The sequence below is a fragment of the Erithacus rubecula genome (genome assembly GCF_903797595.1).
Source record: "Erithacus rubecula genome assembly, chromosome: 21".
Taxonomy (NCBI): Eukaryota; Metazoa; Chordata; class Aves; order Passeriformes; family Muscicapidae; genus Erithacus; species Erithacus rubecula.
In genome coordinates, this window is record NC_136673.1 from 9,304,919 (window position 1) to 9,331,502 (window position 26,584).

At 48.6% G+C, this 26,584-nt stretch overlaps 1 protein-coding gene across 3 annotated transcripts in view; it reads right to left on the reverse strand.

Moving 5' to 3' along the window:
* Positions 1–26,584, reverse strand: part of LOC306811006 (discoidin domain-containing receptor 2-like) — a 56,510-nt gene that overhangs the window by 24,619 nt on the left and 5,307 nt on the right. For 2 of the 3 annotated variants that reach the window (XM_079324239.1, XM_079324240.1), the window contains exons 2-3: positions 5,597–5,728; positions 1,600–1,702 (exon numbers count right to left, since the gene is read on the reverse strand). In XM_079324239.1, coding sequence (XP_079180365.1) covers positions 1,600–1,702; positions 5,597–5,660 — 167 coding nt within the window. In that variant the 5' untranslated portion in view covers positions 5,661–5,728. Of the gene's footprint in view, positions 1–1,599; positions 1,703–5,596; positions 5,729–16,596; positions 16,761–26,584 lie in introns of those variants that run through there. The other variant, XM_079324238.1, reaches the window with a different exon arrangement.

Sequence of the window (26,584 nt, forward strand, 5' to 3'; positions counted from 1 at the left end):
AACCCCACATGGCAAGGCCTGAGCTTCTGCTTAACCACCTCCTGCAGCTCTACAAAGCTCAAAGAGGAGCCACCTTAAAAATACATTTTAGTGGAAAAAGCTGTTTGAAATTATTCTGGGTCATTTCAATGCATATTTCACATTTCCTGCAGTCAGCAGAGCTGCTGCTGTAGGATGCTGCTAGCAGAGTGGGAGGAAGGTCCCTGCTCCTAAGCTGAACATTCTGAGAGCTGTAGTTGCGAAAAATTTATCTGTACACCAAAAATGATTTTTAGCAAGAGGGATTTCTTAGCCAACAGCAAGTCCTTGAAGTGCCCTTGGCTTTCAAACAGCTACCCCACCTCCAGCTGATGGAATCAGTGAGGGCATCGTGGTACCCAGGAGGAGACACTGAAGATCAAGGCTCAGGCCAGAGGAGATTTTAATCTCTGGCTGGTCAGCTGTTTGTGCAAGACTTTCTTACACTGGAATAACAAGTAAAAGAATCTCTAAAAAGGCAGGAAAGGTGACTGAAGTGACAGGGACAGACAACTGCATGAGACAGCTCTGACCTCTAAGCAAATGAGGTCAGTTTCATGCCTTCACCCTGTGGCCAGCCAGCTGCCCCATCACAGAGAGGATGGCAACAGATAGCAAGAGATGCCCCAAGTGTTTGCAGCACTGGACAAAAACCACATTCAGATTAAAAATCTCCCAGCTTTCAGATCCATAGGCCTGTTCAAACACTATTAAAACACAGCATCACTGCTCTACCACAGACTAAGAAAAAATAAAATCTGAGCACTAGGAGAATTTAATGATTTTGGACTGTCTGAATTCATCATAAAAATGTAAATATCATAGTTAACCTGAAATTTCTGAGTTGCCCCAAAACTGGAGGAATGTTTGATATCACCACTACAAACAATTCCAAGGAAACTCACATTTGAAACTCTTTTGTGAATCATCAGTTAAGAGCTTTGAGAGAAATAAAATGACTAAATAAAAAAGCAAAGCTTATGATAAAGACTCTAGGCCTCCTTGACAGTGAAAAAAATTATTTAGCTGCTTGCTTAACAATTCCTTAACTGCATTTCTGAGGTTTTTGAGGCAGAGTGAGCACAGCCTATTTCCTCAATAGGATGCTGTTGAAAACTTCATCCTTGTAAAGGATTTCCTATGATTTAGTTTAAAGCACTCCACAAGACTCCCAGGGGCACTGTCCCTGGCTGACCTATAAGTCACAAATCCTTTGGAGGATTTATTCACAGAGTGAATGAAAGATGGGGGTCAGAGGCAACCTCAGTCTCCATCTCCAAGGCTGCCCTGTGCTGCTCAAGGCCTGGTACAACCAAATCCCCAAACACTGAGACATCACCACCTCTCTGGTCCCTATCCTACCACTTCATTCTCATGGAGAAGGATTTTTTTTTCCTTCCAGAATTTCCTGTACCACAGCTGTGACACTGCCATTGCCTCCTGGCTTTCCACTGTGCACTGCCCAGACTGAACATGGAAACAGCAAACAAGGTTTTAAGGGTGGGGGAACATCTTCCTCAACCACATACTGGATATCTAGGGGGAAAAAAGGACTGAATTTGTTGCCAGAGGTGAACCCACCTTGCATATTGGGGTCCTGTGGAGTCATACCACTGGCTGGAAGCAGTGATGTCCTCATCCCGGATGGTCCCCTCGTGCATCCCCAGGGGGTAACGGCAGATGGCTAAAAAATGGGAACATGGGCAAGAAAACAACAAAGATCAGCACTCATTGCTTTTAAAAATCACCAAGGAAGTTTCATTAAAAGGTTACAATGCCCAGGGAATAAACATGGTAATGTTAAAATAAAGAATGAAAAAAAAATATTAAATACTTCATAGTTATCATAATTATCATAAACTGAAATGATAAGCAATATATTAGACTTACAGTATCATTCAGCAGAATCCAGGCAAGGCAAAAATTTTACAAATAAACATTCTGAGAGCATGAAATCCCCAAACCATATTATTGTTACTGGTTCATGGGCACATTTTACAATGAGAAATTATTCATCAATAATGATGTGACATAAAAAGGAAGCTTTTGTTCAAGATTTTTCTGGCTCTGGAATAAACTGGATGCTTGACTTGTACTCAAATGGGAACAATTATTGCCCTCATCAGTTCAGATACAAGGGGGAAATTAAACATGTATTGGAGATGACAAGCCATGGAAACATCTGCTCTGTCCTGTCAGTGCAGGCTGGAGTTCACATCTGACCATGAGCCCCTGTCCATCCATCCTGCCTCACCCCAGTCTGCTCCTGCCTCCAGCCTCAGCTGGAGCAAGAATTCCTCCCCAGCATGGGAAATTGGGAATTCTCCTCAACTTGGTGCCTCCAGAGAGCACAGACACAATTGCTCAAGCCATGGATCTCCAAAAGCTCTCCACACCAGCACCCTGCAGATGCAGCTGACAAATCCTAGCTGGCCTTGAGGCCCTCTCTCCTGACAGAAGTTTTTAAACATGCTGGAACACTAGAGATGTTTGGGAAAACTCTAAATCTGAATGCATTCACTGCCACAGGAGCAGTTCTGGCTGCCTCTCCCTCAGGCTGCCCTGGGTGTCCTCCTGGTTTCCCAAAATCCCAGAATGGGCTGGGTTGGAAGGGACCTCAGAGATGATTTCCTGCCACCCTTGTACCAAACCTGGATACAGCTCAACAGCAGTTGCACTTCAAGGATCCTCGTGGGTCCCTTCCAACTCAGGAGATTCTGGGATTCCATGAAATTCATTCAGCAGGTTCAGAAGCTACAAGACAAGACAGAGGGATGAAAACCACCTTGCTGTTATCACTACATAGAATAAAGCACCTCAGGCTGAATGACTGCCTGACAGATCTGATGTAGAAATGTTTGCAAACAGAGGGTGGTGCTTCAGTAGGGTTTGCCTGCAGCTGTTAGACACTGTACCAAAGTGTGATGTGCTCAGTATTCCTAAATCATCAGGTGAAGGAGATGGCTGGTGAGGTGACAACATTTGCTAATGATACCAGGTTATTTAATATTAAAAAATATCTATTTTTTTTTAAATTGTGGGAATACCTATAAAACAAACTGGAATTAGCATTACAGCAGCGCCTGTGTTCATGGTCACATGCCAGGCAGGTAAGGAATAGAGCTCTTGCTCCTTCCTTCTCTCATCAAAAAGCAGAGAAGGCAACATAGATGATGGAGAAGGAAAGATCAGAAGCCTCATATTTACAAAAGAGATTACTGAAGTATGACAAAGATAATTTATATTGAACAATAGATACCCTCACTGTCTCTCAAAACACCAGAACCAGGAGGCAGCAAAAGGTCGGGCAGGAGAGCTCAAAAGCAGAATATAAACCCTTAACCTATTAAACACTCCAATGTTACAGTTTCCCACGGGTTCAAAAAACCAGCTGAACAAACTCACAGTCACCACAAGCAAATACCCAAGCCCTGGCTCAGGAAGCTGCAGTATCTGAGGGCATCCCTGGGTAAAGCTCTGCTGTGTGCCATCCCATCTGTGCACCCTTTCAGAGGCAGGGGGATGGGATCCTGCTGGAGGCACTGAGCTGGGTGGGCCCCTGCATCACCCACTGCATTCACAGCCTGGGCTTTACCAGGAGGCCTGAATGCCCCAGGAGGAACTGGTGTCTGTCACAGCTGTGCTTGCTGAAAGCCAAGAGTTCCAAGCACTGCTCTTACACTGCACAGTCAGGTTACTGGGGAAGCAAACCAGCCTCCAGTGTCTGCACTCTCACCTGTCCCACACAGACCAGCACAACCTGACCTGCTGCTGAGCCATGGCTCAATACATGGAGACTTTCCAAAAGGGTGGGCTCACCATCTGAAAGCAGAAAGTGATTTTTGTGCTCCTGTGGTCACACCTTATTTAAAGGTCAGCACACACTGGCCAGCAATGCCAGATGGAGAGCTAGCTGGGAAGGGCTCTGGGGAACTGAGTCTTCCTGCAACCCTGAACAAAACCCATTTGTTCACAAGCCCAGGGCTGGCAGCAGAGCCCAGAGTGTCCTTGGCATTGAAGGATGCACCCTGTGGGTGGCCACAGCTCTCACCAAAACCAGCAGCATGAGGCTCTCACCAAATGCACCTAATCTTGAACAAAACCATCCTTGGGCTCTGTTTAGGTACCACCAGGACTGCTGACCCTTAACTGGGCACTCAGGGGCTCAGAGAGGTGGCCCAGCCCATCTGCCAGTGAGACCAAACAGCTGATGCAAGACAAGAAGACTCAGCAGGACCCTGCCACACAGCTCTGAAACCACCCTCAAAGCAGCCCCTGTGGGTTATCAGGCAGTGCAGGACATGCTTCAGGCTGCTCCTGGAGCAGGTCAGGATAATCCTATGGCATCACAGCCAAGAGCACCAGCTGGGCCATGGTGCTGGAATCTGTCTGGGAAGAGCAGGACCAGCCCTGGGCAGAGGCACTGGAGCAGCTGAGGAAGCAAAGCTGCCTGAGGAGGTCACAGGCAGAGCTGGGTAGTGTGAGGGGTCATTTTTTGATGGAAGAGATTCCTGCAGGAGGTGGGACCACAGACCTGTGCTCAGAGCCCACCCAGCTCCCTGGAGATGGTGTGGAAGAGCTATTCCTGCACCAAGCACCATCCAGAGGAATCTGCCTGGGACTGACCCTGCAGCTGCCATCCCTCCTGTCTGTGAGGTCTGACCACCAGAAGCAGATGGCAGCCCCAGCTCCAGCTGGTGTGTGGTGGGGTGCACAGTGCAGGGAATGCTGTGTAACAGGGAGCACAGGAATGCTGCTGAGCTCCCCACAACCCTCACTTCACTTCTGGCTGCTTGCAGCACAACCTCAAACCTCTGCAAATATCCACAGGCCAGGGCAGGGTTAGAGCCAGCCACAAAGGGCTCCAAACAAACAGAGCCAGCCCCAGCAGAGCCAGCACAGGCCCTCAGGGTAGCACTGCTGCCTCACCACACCTTCAGCCAAGCTGGAAAAGGATTAAACTCATTTATTTTACAGACTGTATCCAGCTCAAAACACCTCATTACAGGAATTTTTGCAACACATTGCAGACCATCATCTCATTCATCTCCATCATGACTGTATCCTGCCAAATGCTGTAGGAAAAAAAGATCCTGTCCTCCACAGGGACTCAGGCTCACATCTCTATCTCTACCCTATCTTTGTGCCAGGTGAGGTTTTCTATCTGTCCTTCCACACTTCTCTCTCCAGAATGCTCCTTGCTGGCTGGAGAGCAGTGGCTGAGGCTTTGCTAACTGGTAATTTGTTTTACAGTGAGCACAGAACCTCTGAGCCAGTCTGGAGCAGGGTTTGTCCTGCAGGCCATGCAGTCAAAGCCATGGAGGGATGTTCAGACCTCAGGCCTGGAGGGGGCAGAGAAAGGAGATGTCCATGTGCTTTCCTGGGACTGGCAGGGCAGTGTCCCACACCAGCACAGGTGTGCAGGAATATCAGTCCAGAGGACATTCAGGAGCTACACCAGTGATTCTGTCTACATACAACCTTCACACTCAGTCCCCACAGAGAAAGGCAGAGAAGGGCTGAGGAGGAGCACACAGAAGGTGGGAGATGAGTCCCCCCCAGCCTGGCAGCTCCCTACCAGGGTTGACTTCGGTGCCAGAGGGCTCAGGCAGGGAGGCCAGCAGCAGCATGCAGAAGATCATGGTAGCAACTGGAGGTGCTGCACAGGGTCAGACGAGTCCTTCAAAGGCAGCAGCTGCCATCTACATCTCTGAAAGACAAAGCAAAGAGAGAGGATGAGTCCTCCAGAGACAGGACTTCTCTGTGCTGCAGGGTTGCTGTGTGTCATTGCCTCATGATGGGCTGGGCAATCTTCCCTCCCTTCAAGAGTGCCTTTGACCTCAGCCCTGCTCTGCTCATCACCAGATCAGAGGCTAGTGAAGAACCAGTAATCACTTGACTGTCTACAGCACCCCTAAAGCTACCAGTGCAAACCATCTGTCAGGCTCTCAGCTGCCATGGCTCCTGTGGATGGATGCACCCTCTTAACAGCTCTGAAACAAGTCCAGTGCAAAGTAATCCCTCCCTCACCAATACTTCCTTTTCCTTACTAAAATACAAAGTAGTGAAACAGCAGCTACAAATGAACCTGGGAAGTCCAACCAGGCACCAAGTAGCCAAGCAGGCACCTAGGAGCTTGCCACACAACTTTAAGATAAAGGTCCAAACCAGGGTGAAAATAATGTCTCCTTGCACGTCCACACTGCTGTCAGAAGTGCATGTGCACTCACAGAGGTGAGCACACTTCCTGCTTGGAAAACAGCAAAGACCTAAACACTGGCAATTTCATTGGAAAGCCATGCTAACACCTAAAGGAACAAGAGGTCAGATCAGCAGTTCTGTAAATTCTTTGTATCACTACAAAGAGCCTTGGGAGGCTCCTCCTGAAGGATAATTTTACAGAAGGCAGGTTAGAGGCTCAGTCTCATAATGGAACGCCAGGAGAAAAGAAAACAGAACAAATGTAAAGTTGCCAGTACCAGAAGGTGTTTGCTCAAGAATCCTTGGAGTTTTAGTAAAAAGGCACCACTGAATGTTGGGATTTGTTAGTGAAGGAGAAGAGGCTGTATAAGGGCCCATCACTCTGCCAGTGCATGCATGCAGGAGCATCAGATGCCATTAACTCAGACATTGGTAACAAAAGGCTCTCTTTTTCCCACCCAACATAATCAAACTGTACAAGTCACAGCCCTGAGCTGCCATGGAAACCCAAGAAACTGAATACATTCACAACAGACAGATACTCCACAGCTCCTTAAATCCAAAGGTAAAACCTTTGGCTTGGGAAATCCCCCAGCTGCAGATTGCTGGACGCCCAGAAGCTAAATCGGGGTTAGAATCACTGGAGCATGCCCTGTTTTTATTCTCTTTCCTAAGGATACATACTGGCCATTGTCCCTGCTGGATTCCATCAGAAAAGATGGCTCTGAGCCTGAAAAACAACTGAGGGCCTTCTTGGGAAGGGAGCCAAACACGCAGGCAGGAGGGGGAGCTAATGCTGGGTGGCTGTGCCTTGTTGTGCCCAGCCAGGCAACCAAAAAACACCTTAAAATCACCAGCTCCTTCCTGCTCCAGCCACCCCCTGGCTCCCCACACGAGCAGCCTGGCCAGGGCTGGGAAGGGGCTGTGATCCCATGGCATCCCCTGTGGTGAGCTGCAAAAGCAAAGCACAAGCCCAGATCTCAGCAGGAGGGTCTGGCGACCACAGAAGAGGTTTTGACCAAGCACTCTGCAGCTGTTTGTGCATCCAAGGCATCCTTCCCCCCTGGAATGGAAGGAGGTGATCACTGCTGAAAACACATCCATTCCCACCAGCCCAGGGCAGACTGCAACTCCCACAGAGAAGAGATGTTGAGTACTCAACTGGAGGGAGACTATGTAAAGTTTTGGGGCAGAGTTTGAGGACAGACTTGGTGGGTGTTAATTTATGCAGGTGATTTGCTAAGGTGTCTTGGGAGCTCCCAGAGCCAGACCTGCAAAGGGAACTGCAGAGAGTTCAGCACTGGGGAGACAGTCCTGCCACAGGACCTGTCACCAACATCAAGGCTTTAACTTGAACATTCCTGGAGGAGGTGATGGGACCTGTCTGGTCCCTGACATGACCCTGACCCATATGGGTGAAGTCCAGGACAGATCCTTCCCGTGGGTGCCCAAGCTGGGCCAGCCACTGACCAGAGCTGCAGCTTGTTGAGGAGGCCCTGGAAGGAGAGCAGCAGCTTGGAGACACATGCCAGGTGTTTAAAAGCTGCCAACGAGGAGCCTCAAATGGTCAGTGACATCCCACATGGACTGAACTCCCTCATCTTCCCTCCAGAGCCTGGCAAAGTGGGTAAGCTTCAAAACTCAGGCTGGCTCCACCAAAACACACAGGGATTTCTCTGTAACTTGTCCAGGAATAAGGGGAAGAATGGCTGGAAAGGACTGAAATAGGGATTGTGGTTAGGTTGAGGGCCCAAGCCCCACTGCTGAAACAAGAAAGAAATGAGAGCAGCCCCAGGCAACAGTAAGTGTTCAAATGCCTCCATTTCCCATTTGGTTCAAATGGGACCAAAAGCAGAGGATCAAGAGCAGGGCATCATCCATCCTCTGCCATCAGCACAGTACTCACAGCCAGCTGGGATGGCAGGAGCTGGGGAGGGGCTCACCTTGAGACTCAACACAAGGACTTTCCTTTGACAACTTGTGCTGTGCCCTCATCCTCTCAAAATGACAGCAGCCACCAATGTCACAGCAACTGGATAAATGCACCACAAACAGCACCATTATCTCATCTGAACAAGCACCACAACTTAAGTGCCCGTTTGTTTTATGCAAATATCAGGTCCTGTTTTGAAATGACACCTTTTGTACTGCCACACAGCCACTCCCATCATTTAACCACCTGAATGTGGAGATAAGAATGTAAAATATCAGGAGGAAAGAAGGAATAAGGGGATAAGGGAAGTCACACAAATGTCCAAGCACCTTTCAGCTCCTGCCACTGAGCCAGCAACCAGCACTGGAGAAAAGGTACAAACTGGGGAGCACAGACAGGTGGGAGAGAACCAAGGGCTCCTCAAAACCTGATGGGCACATGGACCTCTGCAGCACCACAAAAATACCCTGGCTTGGGGGAACTGCAAGCCAGAATTGAAACTGTGGCCATAGAGACCAGTGACTCCAGGAGAGGAGAAGAAAGGAAAGCTCCAGAGGTGATCTAGAGCTCACTTGTCAGCAGCTCTGTGCCTCCAAAAGCTGCTTTGAATTGGGCCCTTGCCTAAAGAATATCTAAGACAAGCAGGATGAATCCTGTCTGGAAGTGTCTCCACTGATGACAGAGGAAAGAGATGCTCTGAACTAGTGACTCCCAGTTTGGTAACATGAATTCTCACCTTTGGATGTGGCAGTGCTGAGCTATTTCCAGCAGTTCAGCCCTGCACAGGGAGCTCAGCAGCTGGTTCAGGTCCTGCTGGGTTTGTTTCTCCCACCACATTTGGTTCCCAGTCCCGGGCCACTGAAGTGCCTGTCAGTGAGCCCTGGGAGAGGAGATGCACAGAGAGAGCAAACAATGCCATTTCTCCTTTTACTGCTCCACAGCAGCTGCTCTTCTAAGCAAAGTCAGCAAGAGTGGTTTTCACACCTTCAGAGGGTGAAACATTCTGAAGGAGGTTCATCCCCACTCAGGAGCACCATCTGCAGAAATCACTGCTTGAAGAACTACTGATGTTGATTGGGGCTGAGTCAGTCTCATCCAGGAGGAGATTGGATTCCCAAATTGCACAATTCCCAGAGCTAGGGCACAATGGATTTACTACTAAATACAACCCTCTGTACAAACTGCTTGGGAATCATCTTACTAAGGAATTTTTCTGTGTAAATGGCTCAATACTTTTCTTTCAGCTGCATTAGAGTCATTTGCTGTACTCATGCCTATCTTCCCACCCTGCCCACACATACACACCAAGTGCCAAAATTACAGCACAGGCCTGAAACCAGCAAAAACAGGATTAGCAACATCCTCTGAGAGGCAAGAAAGTGTTAAACTCTGTTCCCAGGCCCGACTGGATCAAGTTGCTAATTGCTAACAGCTGGCTGCAGGAGAATAAAATCCTGTTACAATCATTGGTAGAGTGGGGAAAAAAATCTATTTGTTGAAAAACTCATGAAGAAATGCAAAAGAGGGCACTTTTCCCCAATAAAGACAGCAGATACCATGCCTGAAAAGCCAGCCCGTGGCTGCACAGAGAGCTGGCTGTCACCCAGCTGTCCCCAGCACAGCAAAGGCTCAGCGAGCACAGGAGGGAGCTGTTCCTCAGTGATGTGCATGAGGAAGGTGGGACTTGGAGCTGCTCCAGGCACTGTTCTCCCTCCAGAGATCCATTACGGAGGTCTGGCATGTTTGCAAGCCTCTCTAGATCCCAGCTGAAACAGGCATTTGTTTTAACTGGTTCCTTTGCAGATCATTACCCCGGAGTGGGACCTGAGGGTTTGCTGCAGGAATCCCATTCCAGATGCCCAGAGCCACACCAAGAAACTCCAGGGTCGTGGGCAAGACACAGAGTGTATCACACACAGAGCTCTGTGTACAACAGCAGGAGCTACCCTGAATCAAAGCATCCTCAGAAGAGGTCCAGGAGCAATCAGGAGGACTGGATGGCATCTCCTAGCATTCCTAAAGAAATTCAATAGGGAAGGAGCAAAGATAATAGTTGGGGCAATATCTGATGCTGTAAGAAATAAGAGGTTGGGAAGTGTGATTTCCATTTTTCTGTCCCCAAAACAATGGTAGAGCATTTCTCTTTGCTTCAGAGTTAATCAGAGACCTCAGCAGTCTTCCCCTGGAGCACAGGCAGCTCCAGCTTGGACCAAACAGAATTCAGTGATGAAGAAAGAACTTCTTAAAATGTTCTGCTTAGTTTACAATTCAAATACTGGCACAAGGCTGAAAAAACAGAGCAGGGCTGCTGGCCAGAGAACATGGCCACCCACTCCAGCAGAGCTGCTGGAGGGTAAAGGATGGACCAAGCCATGCTGCTTGTGCAGGAGCCCTGTGAAAATAAGGCAACAAATCTCCCCTCAGGTGAACTCAGAGTGTGGTGTCTCTCTCCTGGATTCAATCAACCAAGCAGCAATGGAGAGATCTCTACATGAGATGTGAATGGCACCTGGACAAACCAAGTGCCAACAGTGACACCAAAAATCATTGTGTCAGAGTAACAGGGGAGCTGGGCAGGGCCAGCAAGATCCTGGCATGAAATGGAAGACTGAAACAGGAGATTTGGGATTTAGGCACCAATAGAGATGGTCAGAAAGAAGAACAACCCATTACAATGTTAGGAACACGATGGGGGACATTGGGCAGAAATAGTGACACTGCTAAGTGATGTCCAGGGTAGTAACAAGGCTGGACAGATAAAAGCAAACAGATTTTAGATGAAAGGTTAATCTTGGGTTAATCAAGATACTTCAAGAGAAGTAAGTCACAGGAACAGGGAAATTGAGACAGGAATAGGCTCCAGCATAATCTCTGAGGTGGCATTAGGAGACAAGAGATATGAATGTGGGACTAAAAGGACAATATTCAGGAGTGGCACTTGGGAGACAGGGACACCACAGATATGAGTCTGTGGCAGTGGCAGAAGAATGGGAACATCAAAGTCTGGATGTACTTCATGGTCACACTCTTGAGAGGGGGGGATAGGCCTGCCCTGGGCTGAGGAGGATTTGAGTCTTGTTTTCCATGTTGTAGCCAAACATCTTAATGGGGTTATGAAGAAAATGACACCTCACTCCTGCTAGATTTTAGGAGGAAAACAGCATTGCAGTCACCCACAGCATAGCCTTTAACACTGGGAGGAGCTTCAGCCCTTGGACTCAAACATGGAGCAGTGTCTCACCTACAGCCCAGAGAGATGTTGGTGTTTCTGCACAAATCCAATAAATCCTCCAGCTTTTTCCCACTGCCTGTCAGCCAGTCCTACAGGAGTGGGGTGTCCTCAGTTTGTGAAACTGCCCAGAGCACTTCTGTCACAAAGCCAGACTCAGGGATAAATTAACATGCATTAAATGTAATTTAATCCATCCAAGTAACAAGGCCAAAATTAGAAACCATTAGAAAGACAAAGCCAAAGATAAGAAAATGCAAATTCACTGCATCACAATGGTGGGGTTTAGCTCAGCTAAACCAAAACCAAAGTTTTCCCACCAACCCAGGACATGGGAACTCTGTGCTCATCAAGGAGCCTGGAAACACTTCCCACAACCCAGCCAGACCTGCCAGGGCCCTGCTTAGGGCATGGTCATTCCCCAAAAACCCCTCACCCAGCAACAGGGGCAGGCCCCAAAGTACACATCTCCTCTACTGCAGAGGCTCCAGTTCTCAACTCCAGGCTCCAGTGCCACTGTTTCTGTAGGACAGAAGTGGCAGGAAAACAAGATTGTGCACAAACCAGCAGTTCCAAGCACCTCCCTTCTCCCTGCCCAGTGTCCCTTACTGTCCTTTTCCAGAGCTTCCTTCTGACCCTGACAGACCCAAAGAGCACTCAGCACACTGACATTTTCACTGTTCCTAAACACTGGCATTTCTCTCCAGCTTTTTTTTTTTTAAATAATCCTTAAAATACATCAACTAAAAGTCAGGAATAGTTCTCTCAAGAGCTACAATCTTCCACTGCAAAGTCTCACATAGCAACCATCCCCACGACATGTTAACCACAGAGATGACAGATGGGGTATTAAGAGCACTCAATCTAAACCACCTTCCTCCCTCCCTGCTCCCAGGGGGCTCCACCATAACCTTTTACTTAACTGTGCTCAAACTTGCACTCAGGAGGAGATCAGGTTGCTGAGTTGCAGAATTATTTGGGCTGGAGGAGATCCCCAGGAGAGCATCTAATCCCACCTCCTACTCCAAGCAGGGTTAGCACCAATTTCAGAGCAGCCTGAGCCAGGCTCTATCTAGTTGTGCCTTAAAACCCCCAAGGATGGAGGCTCCCCCCAGCTCTCTGGACAGCCTCTCCCACTGCTCAGCTGTCTGAAGAAGGAAAACTTTATCCTTCTTTATCCCAAGGCAGAAACTCCTGTTATCTCATCTGACAGTCACTCTCAATCCTCCTGCTATGCACCTCCTTGATAACTTGCTCTGGGGTATTCCAGAGCCTCTTCTTGTCCCAACCAAACCCCCCTGACTCCAATAGCCCGCTCAGGGAAGTTTCAGTATTAATTTACTCAATATTTTCTCCCAAGCTTCTCCCTGGTGAGACAGGCTCCCTCCAGGCAGTGAGACAGCTCCAGTCAGATTTTGCCAAGACTCCCTCTGGCTTGTTCACAGGGGAACTGGGGAATAACTGAGTTTGTCCCACACTGATGTCAGAGGTGGCAGGAGCACACCCTCTGCTTACAGAGTGCAGGGATCACATTCCCACTGGTGGCTATTTTGGAGGGGTATCAGGTGGCACTTTCTAAATCAGCTGGTTCAACCCAGAGCTGAGCAGCAACAGAGAGACTGAGACTCTGCCAGCCTGGCACAGGCCAGGGGCTGGGGTAAGCTGTGGAGGGATGAGCCCACCACAGCTGCTCAGGTGGGTGTTCAGCTCAGAGCCCACCAGCAGTGCTGAGGGCATGCAGGACAGCATGAAGGACATGCCAGGGATCAGTCCCTGCCCAGGGGATCCCAAAGCAAAGCCTCTTCTGCCTCCTGGGAGCAGCAGCCTTTGGTTGACAGCAGGGTTGCATCCCTCTGGATCCAGGTATATGATGTCAGTGCAGCTACTCTTGGCAACCAGTGCAGGAACCTCATTAAACCCACAATTTGAGCATTTCTGGGACAAGATTTGCTTTCTATCAGAACACAGGGATCACTGAGCAAGTTCTTTTTTGAATGTGAGAGAGGTTGGCCTGCACTGCCTGCTGGTTACCTGCTCCTTTCTCCATTTTAAAACACTATTACAACATTTATGCTTTCCCAAACTCCTGGAACTCCTTTTGTCTTCCCAGATTTATTACAAATTGGCAGCCAGGATTCAGAAAGCTGTTTTGCCAATTTATTTTAAACAAACAGGTCCCATTGTTGCTCAAGTTTCAAAAGACTTTGAAATGTTATCTTGGGTTTAACACCCTCCCTGGTTACCAGTGCAACAGGAGGTATTCCAAGAGAATATCATCCAGCTTCTCCACAAAAACGGGAAAGAAATGTTTTACTTCTCTGCATTGTTATCAGCAATCAGTGGGGTTTAACCATTCCCAACAATATAAGCACCACTGATGAAACTCATTTTGTTTTACAGACATTAAAATATTTCTCACTGCCCCATGAGATATTTCCTGTGCTTTTGCAGTTATCTTTAGCTTTCCTTATCAACTGCCTACCTTCAAAAATACCGACTTTACGGTAATAGGTCCTTATCTACAACCTTTGTTTTGAAAATTGCTCATAGTTGATCCTATTTAAAAGCTAAAACATGATTACTGGGGCAAGCTCTTTGCAAAACCAGAAGAGAAGCAAACTCTTACACAGAGCTGCATGTAGTACCTGAGAACTGGGGATTTTTGTAAGCATGGAAGCCAAATTTCAAGAGCCAGCTCAGTGAAAATCAACCCAGAAACAGGATTTTGGACCATCTACTAATTGAGCTGCCCATCTAGTCTCCCTCAAACTACCACAAATGCTCATATTATCAAAAGCTACATTTTATGAGTTTTGCAATTTCTCTTCATATTTGTAAAAATAAAACTCAGAGCACCTGTAGCTGGCAAAGAGCCCCTGCCCTTTGTTTGAGGAGCACTATGGGCTCTGCTCCAGCAGTACCAAAATATGTTCTTAAAAATGAAAAGCCATGCCCTACAGCCTAAGGAAGATACCAGAGCTGAAGGAGCTTTTCCAATATCAGAAAGAAGCATAACTCATCATCCTCCACTGCATTGCACAGACTGCAATAACTCCATACACCACACTGCAGTGGGTGGGAAGTGCTCCAGCCCCCCCAGAGCAGCCCAGGAGCCAGGGGGGACAATAGAGGCTGTGACCTCAGTGGGTGCCATCTCTCCAGAGGCTGAGCACAACCTCCAGCCAAGGCAGCCAGGGCTGGGTACACACAGCTGTTGCATTTGGCTTGAGTAAACTTTGTTTATGACCCAAAGTGGTTTTAAAGTTTAATTTATGAAGTGCCTGGCAGAGATGGGAGCAGTGAGTGGCAACACTCACACAGCACCTGAAACACAGCACCAAGCCTGGAGACTCCAGCAAGGATTTCCAGGCAGGTCCAACCATGTTCCATGGGTTTACTATTTACTAGCACAGCCCTGCAAGATAAAATTTAACTTCCCATGAACAGAGATGAAGTTGCCATTAATTAAACATTCCAGTGAAATACCTACCATGACTAGAGACAGCTCAGAGAAGATCTTTGCTTACCACAATATATTTCAAGCAATCAAAGCAAATGTTCTGCTTATAAACAAAGGAAAAGCCAAGAACACTGAAAAAAAAAACTCGAGCAGCATTTCATAGCTTGGGCAAGGCAAAATGACCAATTCTGATTTAATTTTCTTGAGACAACAAAAAACAGAAGCCCACAGATATGTAATAAGATTTAGCAATTACACATAAGGCAGGTAGCAGCAGGAAAACCATAGTATTGTTGGAGGCAAAGGCAAGAGAAACAGGAGAGATGAGAAGGGAAAAAAGAAACATGTATAACAATGATGCCTAAACTAAAAAAAAAACCTATCCCATTTCCCTCTTTCCCATATTGAAAATGAACTGAAATTAAAAAACAACAAATTAAAACTGAGGAAATGAAATTCCACAGCATACCATGTGCATTGAGCCTCTGGGACATATTGCCACAGAGCAATGTGGGAGTAATTCAATAAAATATTGGAAGTAGATCTCCATAATAAGAACATCTGTGATTCCATTAACAGAGTGAAAGAGAGCACACTGGAGATAACTTGCTGGTCACATTAGTTACTGCTTTGCTTATGCCTGGCTAGAGGAAAAGTTATCTCCTGCAAGGCAGGTTATTCCACAGCTGGCTGTGCTCAGGCTCGGGGGCTCTCCTGTGCCTCTGATAAGATGGGTGCTTGAGTAGGTGGGCTGTGATCCCAGCCAGTTTGGCAAGCTCTGCCTTTGTGGACAGAGATCACATTTCAGTTTTCAGCAGCTTATTGTGCAGCTTCTCAAAAAGTCAAACAACACTACCCACATTTTTTTTCTTTTTTTCTTTTTTTTTTTTTTTAAGAGATTATGCTCTGTGACACAAAAAGAACAGATGAAATTTCAGCCAAACCTATTAAAGAAATACCTGTGGAGCAGTGAGCAACCCTAGAACGCTCTTGGTGGAAACACAGCTATTTTGAAAAGTTCTCACCACCTGAAAAAATGGGTTTACTGAGGAAATAAATAAGATTTTATCTGGAGGGGCTGCTACCGGAGAGCCCCATGGTTAACCCTAACAATGAGGATTCTCAGGAGCACCTTCCTGCATATTCATAATGCCGTGTTTCGGGGTAAGTGGGAGCCTGAGAAAGTTCAGCAGTGAGCAAAATTGCAGTAGGTGCTTCAGGAGGGGACAGGGGGTGAGACAGGAATGCTCCCCAGGAGCTAAGGGGGCCAGGGGACAGTAGCACATCCCTCAGCTTGCCCACAGCAACTCGCTGCCAGCCCCACTCTGTGCACATCTGTCCCATCCCCAGCCCTGGCACATCTCGGAGCTCCAGCACCACAGGCAGCCCCAGAAACTCCAGGCACAGCCCTCAGTGCCACAGAACACCCTGCACACATCCCTGAGGGATGCCCACCATTGGGAGCCCTCCCAGACTGCCGAGGGGAGTGGGGTGCACAGAGACACCCTCTCCCCACCTCCACCCCCAGCTCCACAAACCCTCCAGCCCTCCCAGCAACCCACAGAGGCTTTATCCAAGGACACAAACAGGAGGGGAGCCCCACAGGTTTTATCCAAGGACACAAACAGGAGGGGAGCCCCACAGGTTTTATCCAAGGACACAAACAGGAGGGGAGCCCCACAGGTTTTATCCAAGGACAGAAACAGGAGGGACAGAGCTGACACCAAGCTGAGGGCCAGGCTGGAAGGAGCCTACCTGCCTCTGCCAGGGCCTGCTGAGCACAGGGAACAGCTGCTGTGTCTCTGTGCAACTCCACAGGTTGAGCCAGGCTGCAGTTTCGACATTCCTTGCAGCTTTCCACCAGCACACACATGATATGTTCAAACTTGAGTGACTCCTCCCTCCTCCCTGGCCGCGCACACACAGACAGGCCCAGGAGATGGCCCTGCCTCTATCACCGCGGTTCCTATAGCAACTCCTGACCCAGCAGATGGAAACAGAGCTGTTTTCTAGGCAAATCTGCCTTCTTGGATTCCTCTGCTCTTCCCTGCTGTTGGCCCCTCCTTGCTCCAGTGCTCTCCCTGGGGGCTGCTCCGCTGGCACCTGGCCCAGACTTTGCCTGGAGGAAGGCCAAGCTTTGAATTCATTTAGTAAAACCACAACATAAAGCAGCTCTCCTGCTCAGGAAGCAGGGCCCGTGTAGTCCCAGGGGCAGGCCAGGCACCGCAGAGCCAGCCTGCACCTTCTGCCTTAGCACAGCTGCCAGCAGGGCCCCGAGCAGCATCCTCACCTTACCCTCTGCCAACCATGGGGAAAGGCAAAAAGCAACTGAGATAGCCACTTATTATTAGCAAGTCCAGCCAGCAGGATTGTTATAACCCTGGGCATATCTCAGACATTTGGGTTTCTGCTCCCAAAGTCTTTCCTGGAAGAAGGAGAGCCCAGCTGTGACACCAGGGCTCTCTGTGTGCCCATCACAGCAGCTCACCCCATTGCTGTCCTCAGGTCAGGCCCCACAGCACGGGAGCTCACCAAAGCACAGCACGTCACATTCAGTACCTTTCCTCTGAAAATACAGAAACTGAGGGAAAATAAACTCAAGCCAGGCTGTGGCATGTCAGGGGAGATCATGACAGTGGGAATGCCACGAGCAGGTGGCTCCATGGTGACAGGACAAGCAGCACTGCAGCAGGACACGCTGAGCTGGGCACAGGGCCAGCAGGCTGTGACACTCTGAGACCACCCAAACCCACCACAGGGGCTCCAAAACTGCTCTGCAAAGCACCAGCACCCGCTGCCATCCCTGCCCATGTGGGCTCTGCTGCCCTGGAGGGCACTGCAGGATGGGTGAGAAGGGCACTGGGGCTTGAGAGGAACCTCTGGGGGCACTGGGATACAACCCCAGCAGGAGCCACAGCAGCACAGGCAGAGCAGAGAGCAGAAGGAATGTGCTGACCCTGCCTGCTGGGAAAGGCAGGTGCCAGCCTGCAAGAGCTGCTCAGCAAGGGAAGGGCTGCAGAGTCTCACTCACACACCTGGCAGGGGCAGGGCTCCTCCCAGGCCAGCAGAGCCAGGGTGGGAAGTGATGCCAGTGTCATACAGGACTCACAGGGACTCCACAGCAGGAGGGGAAGAGAGGGAACAGCAGCCATTCAGCCTGTCCTGCAGAACCCCACAGCTACACCAGCTTCCAGCAGGAATCCCAGCAAAACCTCCACAGAAGCAGCAAGTATTTTGGGTATCCCAAAAGAAAAAAAGGAAGCAGACACAAAGCACACTGTGCCCATCCTAAATCCCAACTGGAAAATACAGCTGTGAGCTGCAAGTCAGATGCCACCTTGCTCCCATTTTCGTCCCTGTCCCTCTACCCCATCCCAGCTACACAATCTACCTCTGGTCTGAGAGCAGAAAACTATTTTCTTCCCCCCCCCGCCCATGGTAATTTTTCCATGCACCAGTAAGTTAATCAGCACAGAGGGATGGGATAGTCCCTAAGGCTCACAGATGGCTGGGACATGACCAGCAGTGGGGTAGATGTGGGAAGACATCAGATCCCCTTCTGCCTGCTCCAAAAGGCTGTTACTCATCCTGATAATGCCCTACCAAGGCACTTTCCTCCCAAAACAAGGATGCCTGCCCTGAGAACATAATGGTACATGGGAACCAAGCTGGATACAGGCCCCTGGGGTAAACTGGGACCAAACAATTCCCTTTGCAAGACATAGTGGAAATGCTGGACATCCAGGGAGTCCAGGAGTGGCATCAATAAAAGCATCAAAGCAGATGCATGTCACACAAACAGCATCAAGGGTCTAGAAAAAACTCCTGATTTTCCTGTGGTGCTGGGAAGAGCAATGGCTCAACTCACAAACAGATCTGAGGAGCTCCTTTCCCTGGGGAAGAACATGGCTGTGGAGGCACAAAACACTGCTAGAAAACTGCTGACCTTGCAGTCAGCCTCACTTGAGCAGCTCAGCACAGAAAAAGGCTCTCTGCTGGATGCCCTCTGAGATGTAACTTGATCCCACAGTACACATCCACTAATCAATTGAGGGATAAAGCAAAGCAGAAAACAGCCTTTTTTTTCTTTTTTTTTTACTGGAATGAGCCCAAATATGCACAATAACAAATCCCACTCATAGCTATTGCAAACTCAAGTACTTAGGAGAGTTTTGCATCTCACATCGCAGAGGGAGCATACTTCTGCAATAGCATCATTGCTTCTCAAATTGGGTATTTGAGAGACTTCCTAATGACCTCATAGCAGCACATGTGACCACTAAGTCATCTTCTCAAAGGACCAGGAATAACATCAACAGGCCCTGTTTTGGTTGTGCACAGGACAGCTTTCCTCAGCACAAGCAGGTTCCTAAGGAGGAGCAGAAAGGAGCAGGACCCAGCTCAGGCCAGAGCTGGCATTGTTGTTGTTTCTCCAAGAGATTCTGTTTGGCCTTGGAAAAGATCCATCCTAGTAAGAGATGAAGGCCCATTAGCACATACTAAATCCCACATACAAATTTAGATACAAAAGTTGTGTCTATTGTTTATCCCAATGCAGGTCATATTCGTTGGGTTTAAGGCATCTCTATGATAATATGAATCCCAGTATTTCAAATGCATTTCAAGAGATAAGAGGTGAACTCACAAAACACAAAATAATGACTTGAATGAGTTTCCGATTTTTTTTTTTTTCTCCCAGTGCTTAAAAATAACCCACTGTGCTGAGCAGCAAAGCAGGAATTAAGAATTTCTGGGTGATGAACTGATGAGCTGATCACATTGGGATGGGAAAATTGCCTTTTGCTGACCCCAAGCCACCACCAGTCAAGGTGGCACTGGGAGAAATAAATGAGTAAATACCTGTGATTATATTAACACCGGGCTAAAGGTAACTACACAAACAGCTCAAGACAGACTGATGGCCTTGAACACCTGAGGAGATCCCTCCTCTGTAGCCAGCACAAAGCTCCTGCACAGGAAAAGGACAAAATCCTACTGTGGAGATGTCAGGAAACCTGCACCACACCTGTGACCAGTTACCAACAGTGATATGGGTACACACATCCAAGCAAGAATAAGGAACATCATGAAACAGCATCCAAGAGCTTCTTCTGCCAGGTCTCTCCTGCAGCAGCAGCACAACAGGTCCACAAAGGCTCCTGTCCCTCCCCAGGGGCTCTGCTCCCACCCAGCCCAGCTGTAGCAGCAGGTCCACCTGCCTTACCCCAGGAGCTAATGATCCTGTGAGCACCAACATCTGTCACACAGGACCAGGACACCACCTAAGTGGCCTTGGGCTAAACACAGACACAGCTGAGGAACACAGAACAGCCCCATTACAGAGGCTGGAGCTGCACAATGTTAAGGCTTTTTATTCTTTCAGTGAGAGGTGGCGAAAGCCAGCTCCTGCCTTCACCTTTCCAGGAACTTTTGATGGAACACAGAAGCCTGCTGTAAAAGTGCTGTGTTTACACCCTGCAGCCCTGTCCTGTCTCTACCCAGTGTGTGTTCACTCCCACTACCCCATGAAACATCTGCTCTGCCCAGCTCTGCAAGAATCATCCTTCCACTGCAAAGAAATCCAACTCCAGCCATAAGCCTGGGAAAAGAGGGAAGTGGGGCAGAGTTTGGAATGATGAGGAGGGCAAGTTTGAGATGTGACATCTTCCAAGAAATACTGACAAGCCACCTCCACACACCAGGTGCTGGCTGGAGCTGCTCTGCAGGGTAACAGAAGGCTCAAAGCTGACAAGACAGAGCATGTGGTGACATTACAGACACCTGGTGTGGGACACACCCTTCCCAAAGGGTGCAAAACAAGGGATGCAAGGAGAGCATTTACCTTCCACTATCCCATGCCAAGGAAGCTTTTCCTGCTCTAAAGGGAGATGATCAGAATCCTCCAGGGGACAAGTACTAGACCAGAACTTCTTGCCCTCTCATCACTTCCCAAATCACCAGGACAACCTCTGGGCCAGCCATAGGACTGATACATCCTCATGTCCCCAACTGATAAATTTCTGCAGCCTGCCAAGCTCCCTGTTCCTGGGTACACAGGAGCTGCTCAGCAAAGCCCTGTCCTGCTGGGACACAGGAGCACAGACCTCAGTACCCATTTGCCACCACAGCTCCCTCTCCCAGGAGTCAGAATGGCTGGGGAGGTGACAACAGAGGAACAACAACTCTTCCCCAGCTCCAAAAATCTCTCCCAGAGCTTTCATGTTACCAGGAAAGATCCAAACAGGAGCAGCCTCCCATTTGTCCTCTGCTTAAGCAGAGGGTCCCCATCATGGGCTGCCTCAAAGGTGAGGGTGAAGTGGGGTAACCCCAGGTCAGAAGCAGGGCAGAGAGCTCAGCTCAGCTGCTGCAATGACAGAGGCTCAGAGAACACGTCATGCACAAGGACTGAGCTGCTGGCACAGAGCAGTGCTCAGCAAGGACACTTGTAAACACTCTCCCTGGCCATCATCACTGATGCAAGAGAAAGGGGCAGAGAAAACCATTATCAGCAAACAGACACCCCTCCCTATCCCTGGACACCAGGACCAGCCCAAGCAGGACATCTCCAGCCTTTCTCTTGTCTGTGTGTTGGGCCAAAAACCCTCTGGTGTCCTGCTGCAGATGAGGATCACTGCCACATCAAGGAAGGGCTCAGCTCCCACAAGCCAGAAAACCTCTGCTCTGGGGTTTGGACAGTTGGTATATTCAGCAGGCACATGCCTCTTTCAAAGCTGGCCTTTCTTCTTGAAGCACTATCTAGTAGTATCTGACATCCTGAGCTTTATCCTTCACATGTTCCTCTCCACCACAGCTGCAGGCAGCTCTTTCTGCCCATCATCCCCGTCAGGAGTTTGGAGCAAGGGGATGGTGTAAGGTGTTCTGACAAGCAGAGCTACGCAGACCCTGGGACTGCTGGGGACAAAGTCCTGCTGTCTCTTACAGTGATACTTCCTCACATCTCTTCTCTCCCAGAAGTTTCCCAGATGAATCTATGTTGGTATATCACATCTCAAAACTACAAGCTGTGGGGATCTGAGGAGACTAATGTCTGAGTAGTGATTCCACATCCAGCTCAAAGAAAAGCCAACCAGCATTCTTTACCAGAGATTTTATTGCAGACACATGGAAAACAACAGCAGAAAAACCAAAGCAAACCATAAGCACAGGCTGTAAGCTTCATCAGCGAGGAACAGCACAAGGAGAGATTCAGCACCAGCCATGTGATTTTCCCAGCAAGGGACACCAACCCAACTGAACCATGGAATGGGCAGAGCTCAGCTTGTGGCAGCAATGCCACTACAGCTCCTCCTCCTGCAGCACACAAAGACAAACCTCTGCAAAAATAAGTGGTGCATGGAAAAACTGGTGGTAACAAAAGAGCTGTCAGCCAATGTTAGCCTGTCACTGATGCCCCTGAAGCCTTTACAGCTGCTGCTCCAGGACCCTCTGGCCATACAACCCCAAACCTGACCTCTGCACTTTGGACCCGAGTGGAGAGCAGCTGGCAACAGTGATCCCCACATTTCTGTGATTCCTCAGCAAGGACCCTCATCTTCAAATAACCAGAGCATGCAGAAGCCCATGCTCCCAGCCCTTTTGGCTGCCCTTTCTGGCACGGAAACAAAAGGCAGGAGCAGTTGAGATGTGCAAGATACCAAAGGGCCCCTCCACAAGTGAGCATTTGTAACCCACCCAAGGACACTGCTGCTCACTCCACAGCACCAGATTCATCCTACACAAGGACTGGTTTGCACTCTAACAGGAACACATGAACCTCCAGAGCAGATGGCAGTGCCAAGAGCAGGACCAGACCACAGGAGCTCTCCTTTTCAGTGCCCACAGAGCATTGACAGAATTCCTGTTCACAAGGGGTGCAGAGTCCAGGGATCCAGGGCTGAGCCTAGCAAAGAGGCCTTGGCTAGGGAAGCTTCCACCTCCTCAGCAGGGCTTTCCATCCCAGCCATTTCCCTTCCCAGCAAGGCTGCCTGGCCAGAGTGAGCACGAGGGTGTTGCAATCCACAGCTCTGTCTGAGGAAATCCAGCCCAGCCCAGACACAGCAGCAAGCCTCTGGTCTGGCCTGACTTTGTGCCATCCTGGACACCCACTGTGTCCAGAAGCTCGTGCCATGTCAGAAGGGAAGTTTTCTGCTCAGATACAGAGAGCTGTCCTGCTCCCTTTAACATGCAGGACCATGATGGGTAACTCAGATGTGCACACACTCATCTCATCATGGGAGTTTTTCTGCAATAAATGCAGCAGATTGGGGGAAAAACCCACTCCCTCCCATGGTAAGGGGCTGAGGAGGGTGGATAAAAGGCAAATGTGTGCCTTGTGCATGTGTGGCCTCAGTCTGGGCAGCATCAATCCCACACTCAGCCCTGGGGGAAAGGATGCTCAGGGAGGTTCATCCTGTGCCTCCTGACAAACATAATTCCAGTGGGAAAACAGCCATGAGCTCATTGCAGCAACAGGACATGTCCTACAAGCACTGTTTCACCTGCAATTCCCCATGCAAACATGGGAAATCCACCTAACAGGATCCCTGCCCTCTCCTGCAGAAACAGCACGAGGGGCTGCTCATGTTTCCCATGTTAGCACAGAAAAGACAGAAGGATTCAGATCCATTACACATTACATTAACCCTACTGGGACATTTCCCAGAGCTCACTTAAATGTTTCCAAACCTGCAGGATGAGGTCATTCCAACCTAAATGCATAACCCACTCTCCAAGGTGGTTCACTAGGTATAACTTCCAAGCAAAAGCAAACAAAAGCTGATCTGGTGTGATACTCTGCTCCATCCCCAACATGTTCAAGACTTGGCAAGACGAAGCCATGGCTGAGCTGATCCCTCACATGCTGGAGACAGTCCCACTTCCAGCAGGAGGTCAGGCAGAGACCTCCAGATATCCTTTCAGACACTGCTTCCATAATTCTGTGGCAGCAAATGAGAAGAGGCAGAGTAATGACTGCCAACAAGAAATGCTTGCCTTGAGTTTCTCTGGAGAGATTCTTCTAGATAATATGGAAGTTTGGTTAGCAGAGATGTCAGCACTGACACAATGGGGGCTAATTCTGTCCTGGCAGGAGCACTACAATGCCAGGATCTGAGCCTGGATGTATTGCACAGGTCTCAGACAGGGTCAGCACACTGCATCACACTGCCCTGCAAAAATTAACACCCCCCACAAGAGATTCCTTTTTGACAATTTAACTTCAGCTATGCATGCAAATGCAACAGCCAGCAATAAGAATACAGGTTAAAAGACAGACAGCCAATAACTCTCAGAATATTAGAAGCAACTAGAAAATTAATTTCCCACTATAAGTCTTTACTCCAGGGAGGTCTCAACAGGACTGCTGCTATTCTGTGTCCTTCCAGTGCTGGGAGAAGGCCAAAAAATGCAGTAGCAGAGACTGAACCACACTAATAATCACTGGTGGTTCAGTCCTTGGGAAGAAGGCAGAGTGTCTACATGAGGTGCTGTCTGAAGGGTGATGGGGAGGCAGCTGCTGGCACTGAGATGAAAGAGGGTTGCTGCTCACCAGAGGAACTGCCATCAGTGCTGTTCCCTCCAGATGTGCACCCATGGTATCCACACATGACACTGGCCAGCAAAGCTCATTTTCTCAGAGCAAAGCCCTGTCCAGGTTGCCCCAAAACATAAAAGTACAAGACAGCTGCTAGCCAAGTATGCAGACAGAAGGCATCATGGAAAGAGGAAGGACATTTTATGAAGCTATTAGAATAATATCCATCACAATCCAGAGGAATGCAAAATACATACACCTAAAGTCCACAGGATGAATTCACAGCATTGGGACCCTCATTCAGGGAAAATTGAGGGAGCTCTGTATGGCAGCTCTGCTGGTCTGATTTGTTCCCTTCAGCAGCACAGGGGTAATGCCACAGCCCAAACAACAACAGGGCACTGGAGGCACATTCCCAGCACCCCAGCTCAGCCCCACTACAAATGCAGAAATGAAAGATAAACATTCCTGGAAGATCACATTACCCAGCATGACGAGATGACAGCTTGTCAGGAGCAGCAGAAACAGGCTGAGCTCAGTGAAAAGCACTCATCACAGGCTGGTATCTTCCTACTGGAGAATACTGATACTCCAGCTATTTCTGCTACACTATTTAATTTATTTTTTTTTACCATTTGACAGGCAGAAACAAACAAGCACAAGTGAAATAACATAACAGTAATCGAGATGGACAACAAAACCCAACACTTGGCTAGTTTAGCTCTCCATGGGAGGGTAACACACAAATGACAGATGCCACAACCAAATGATAAATGCAACAAAAACATGCCCAGACTCTCATTCTTCAATGAAAAAAGAGCTGCAAAGGCAGTGTGTTCTGCAGGCTCCATCTCTGTGTTTGCTTGTTCTTGAACAGCTCTTGGTTGCTGATGGGTGGGACGTTTTAACACCTTAAATGCTATTCCCAGAGCAACTGAACTAACTGCTCATTTTCACAGCACAAATTCATCTGGTTGGAAGAAAATACCCCGCCCTATTCCTCTGGCCTCCAAAGTGCAGCTGGCAGCCTCAGGACACGGGACAGTCCTGGGGAAGAAACACAACTGTTTATTCTGTTTGTCTGTCCCTCCTCCCTGCCCCGGGGCACACAGGAGCCGATCCTCTCCGGTGCCATCCCCTGACAGGAGCTGACTTGTCCCCGGTTCATTATGCACTGGAGTTCTGCACTGCAGGGCTCTGCATATAGATTTGGGCACAGCACCCAAACATCAAGAAAGAAAAGTCAAATCAGGTCAGGAGAGCATCATCCATGCTGGGAGCACTTCCAAGCAAACACCCAAAGCTGCTGCACTAGGAGAAGACAGGTCCCAAATCCAAATTTTGGAGTGACTCCACCCAGTTTAATTCCTTGGTCATGCATTCTGCAAGCATTAGCTCTGAGTGGGCTGGGGTTCCAACAGCTCCACACTTGAAGCTTCATGGACAAAACAAGGTTTAGGCAGCACTTTTCAGAGCACAGATCATCACCTCTCACGTGTACCCTGCCAGGTCTGGGATGACCATCAGCCAGGCTCCAGATGGACAGACCCAGCAGAATCCCATCCAGGAGCAGAGTGAAGGGTGAAATGGTTGAGCTGCTACAAAAAATATACACCCTCACTGCCATCCATCAGAGCAACAAGAGTTCTACCAGTGCTTTCCATCAAAGAAGGGATTATTAGCCAGTCAGGGCATGGAACAAAAGCAACTTGTGTTCACAACTACTTTAACCTAAAGAATAAAATAATACCACATAAAAAGCAGACATTTAGTGCCTGCATTAGAAGCCAAATTAAGTTTGACAACCTACAAAGAGGATTTTTCTACTTTCACGTGCTTGACTTTTCACCTGTGTGAAATTAAACATTGGAAGAAGCTTCTGGTAACTCCCATGGAACAAACATGCTTAGGTGATAGGAAAAAAATATCACCAAGCCTGTGCTGATCTGTAAATTCTACTTTCAATGATTTGTTTCAAAAAGATAGCTCACAGGAGTGACTGAAAAGAGACTACAGGCAGAATGTGACTATGGAGTAGTGAGAGATTTTAACACATCTTATTTTATGCATTCCTGTTTTCAAGTTGCATAAAACACTGACAGATTTAAAGTTTGGGATTTGAAACTTTCCCCTCCCAGTCTGACTCCACTGTTAATTTTTTTTTTTAAGAGAGATTGGGATCAAGTGGCTCTTTGGCTCCTATTTCCACAG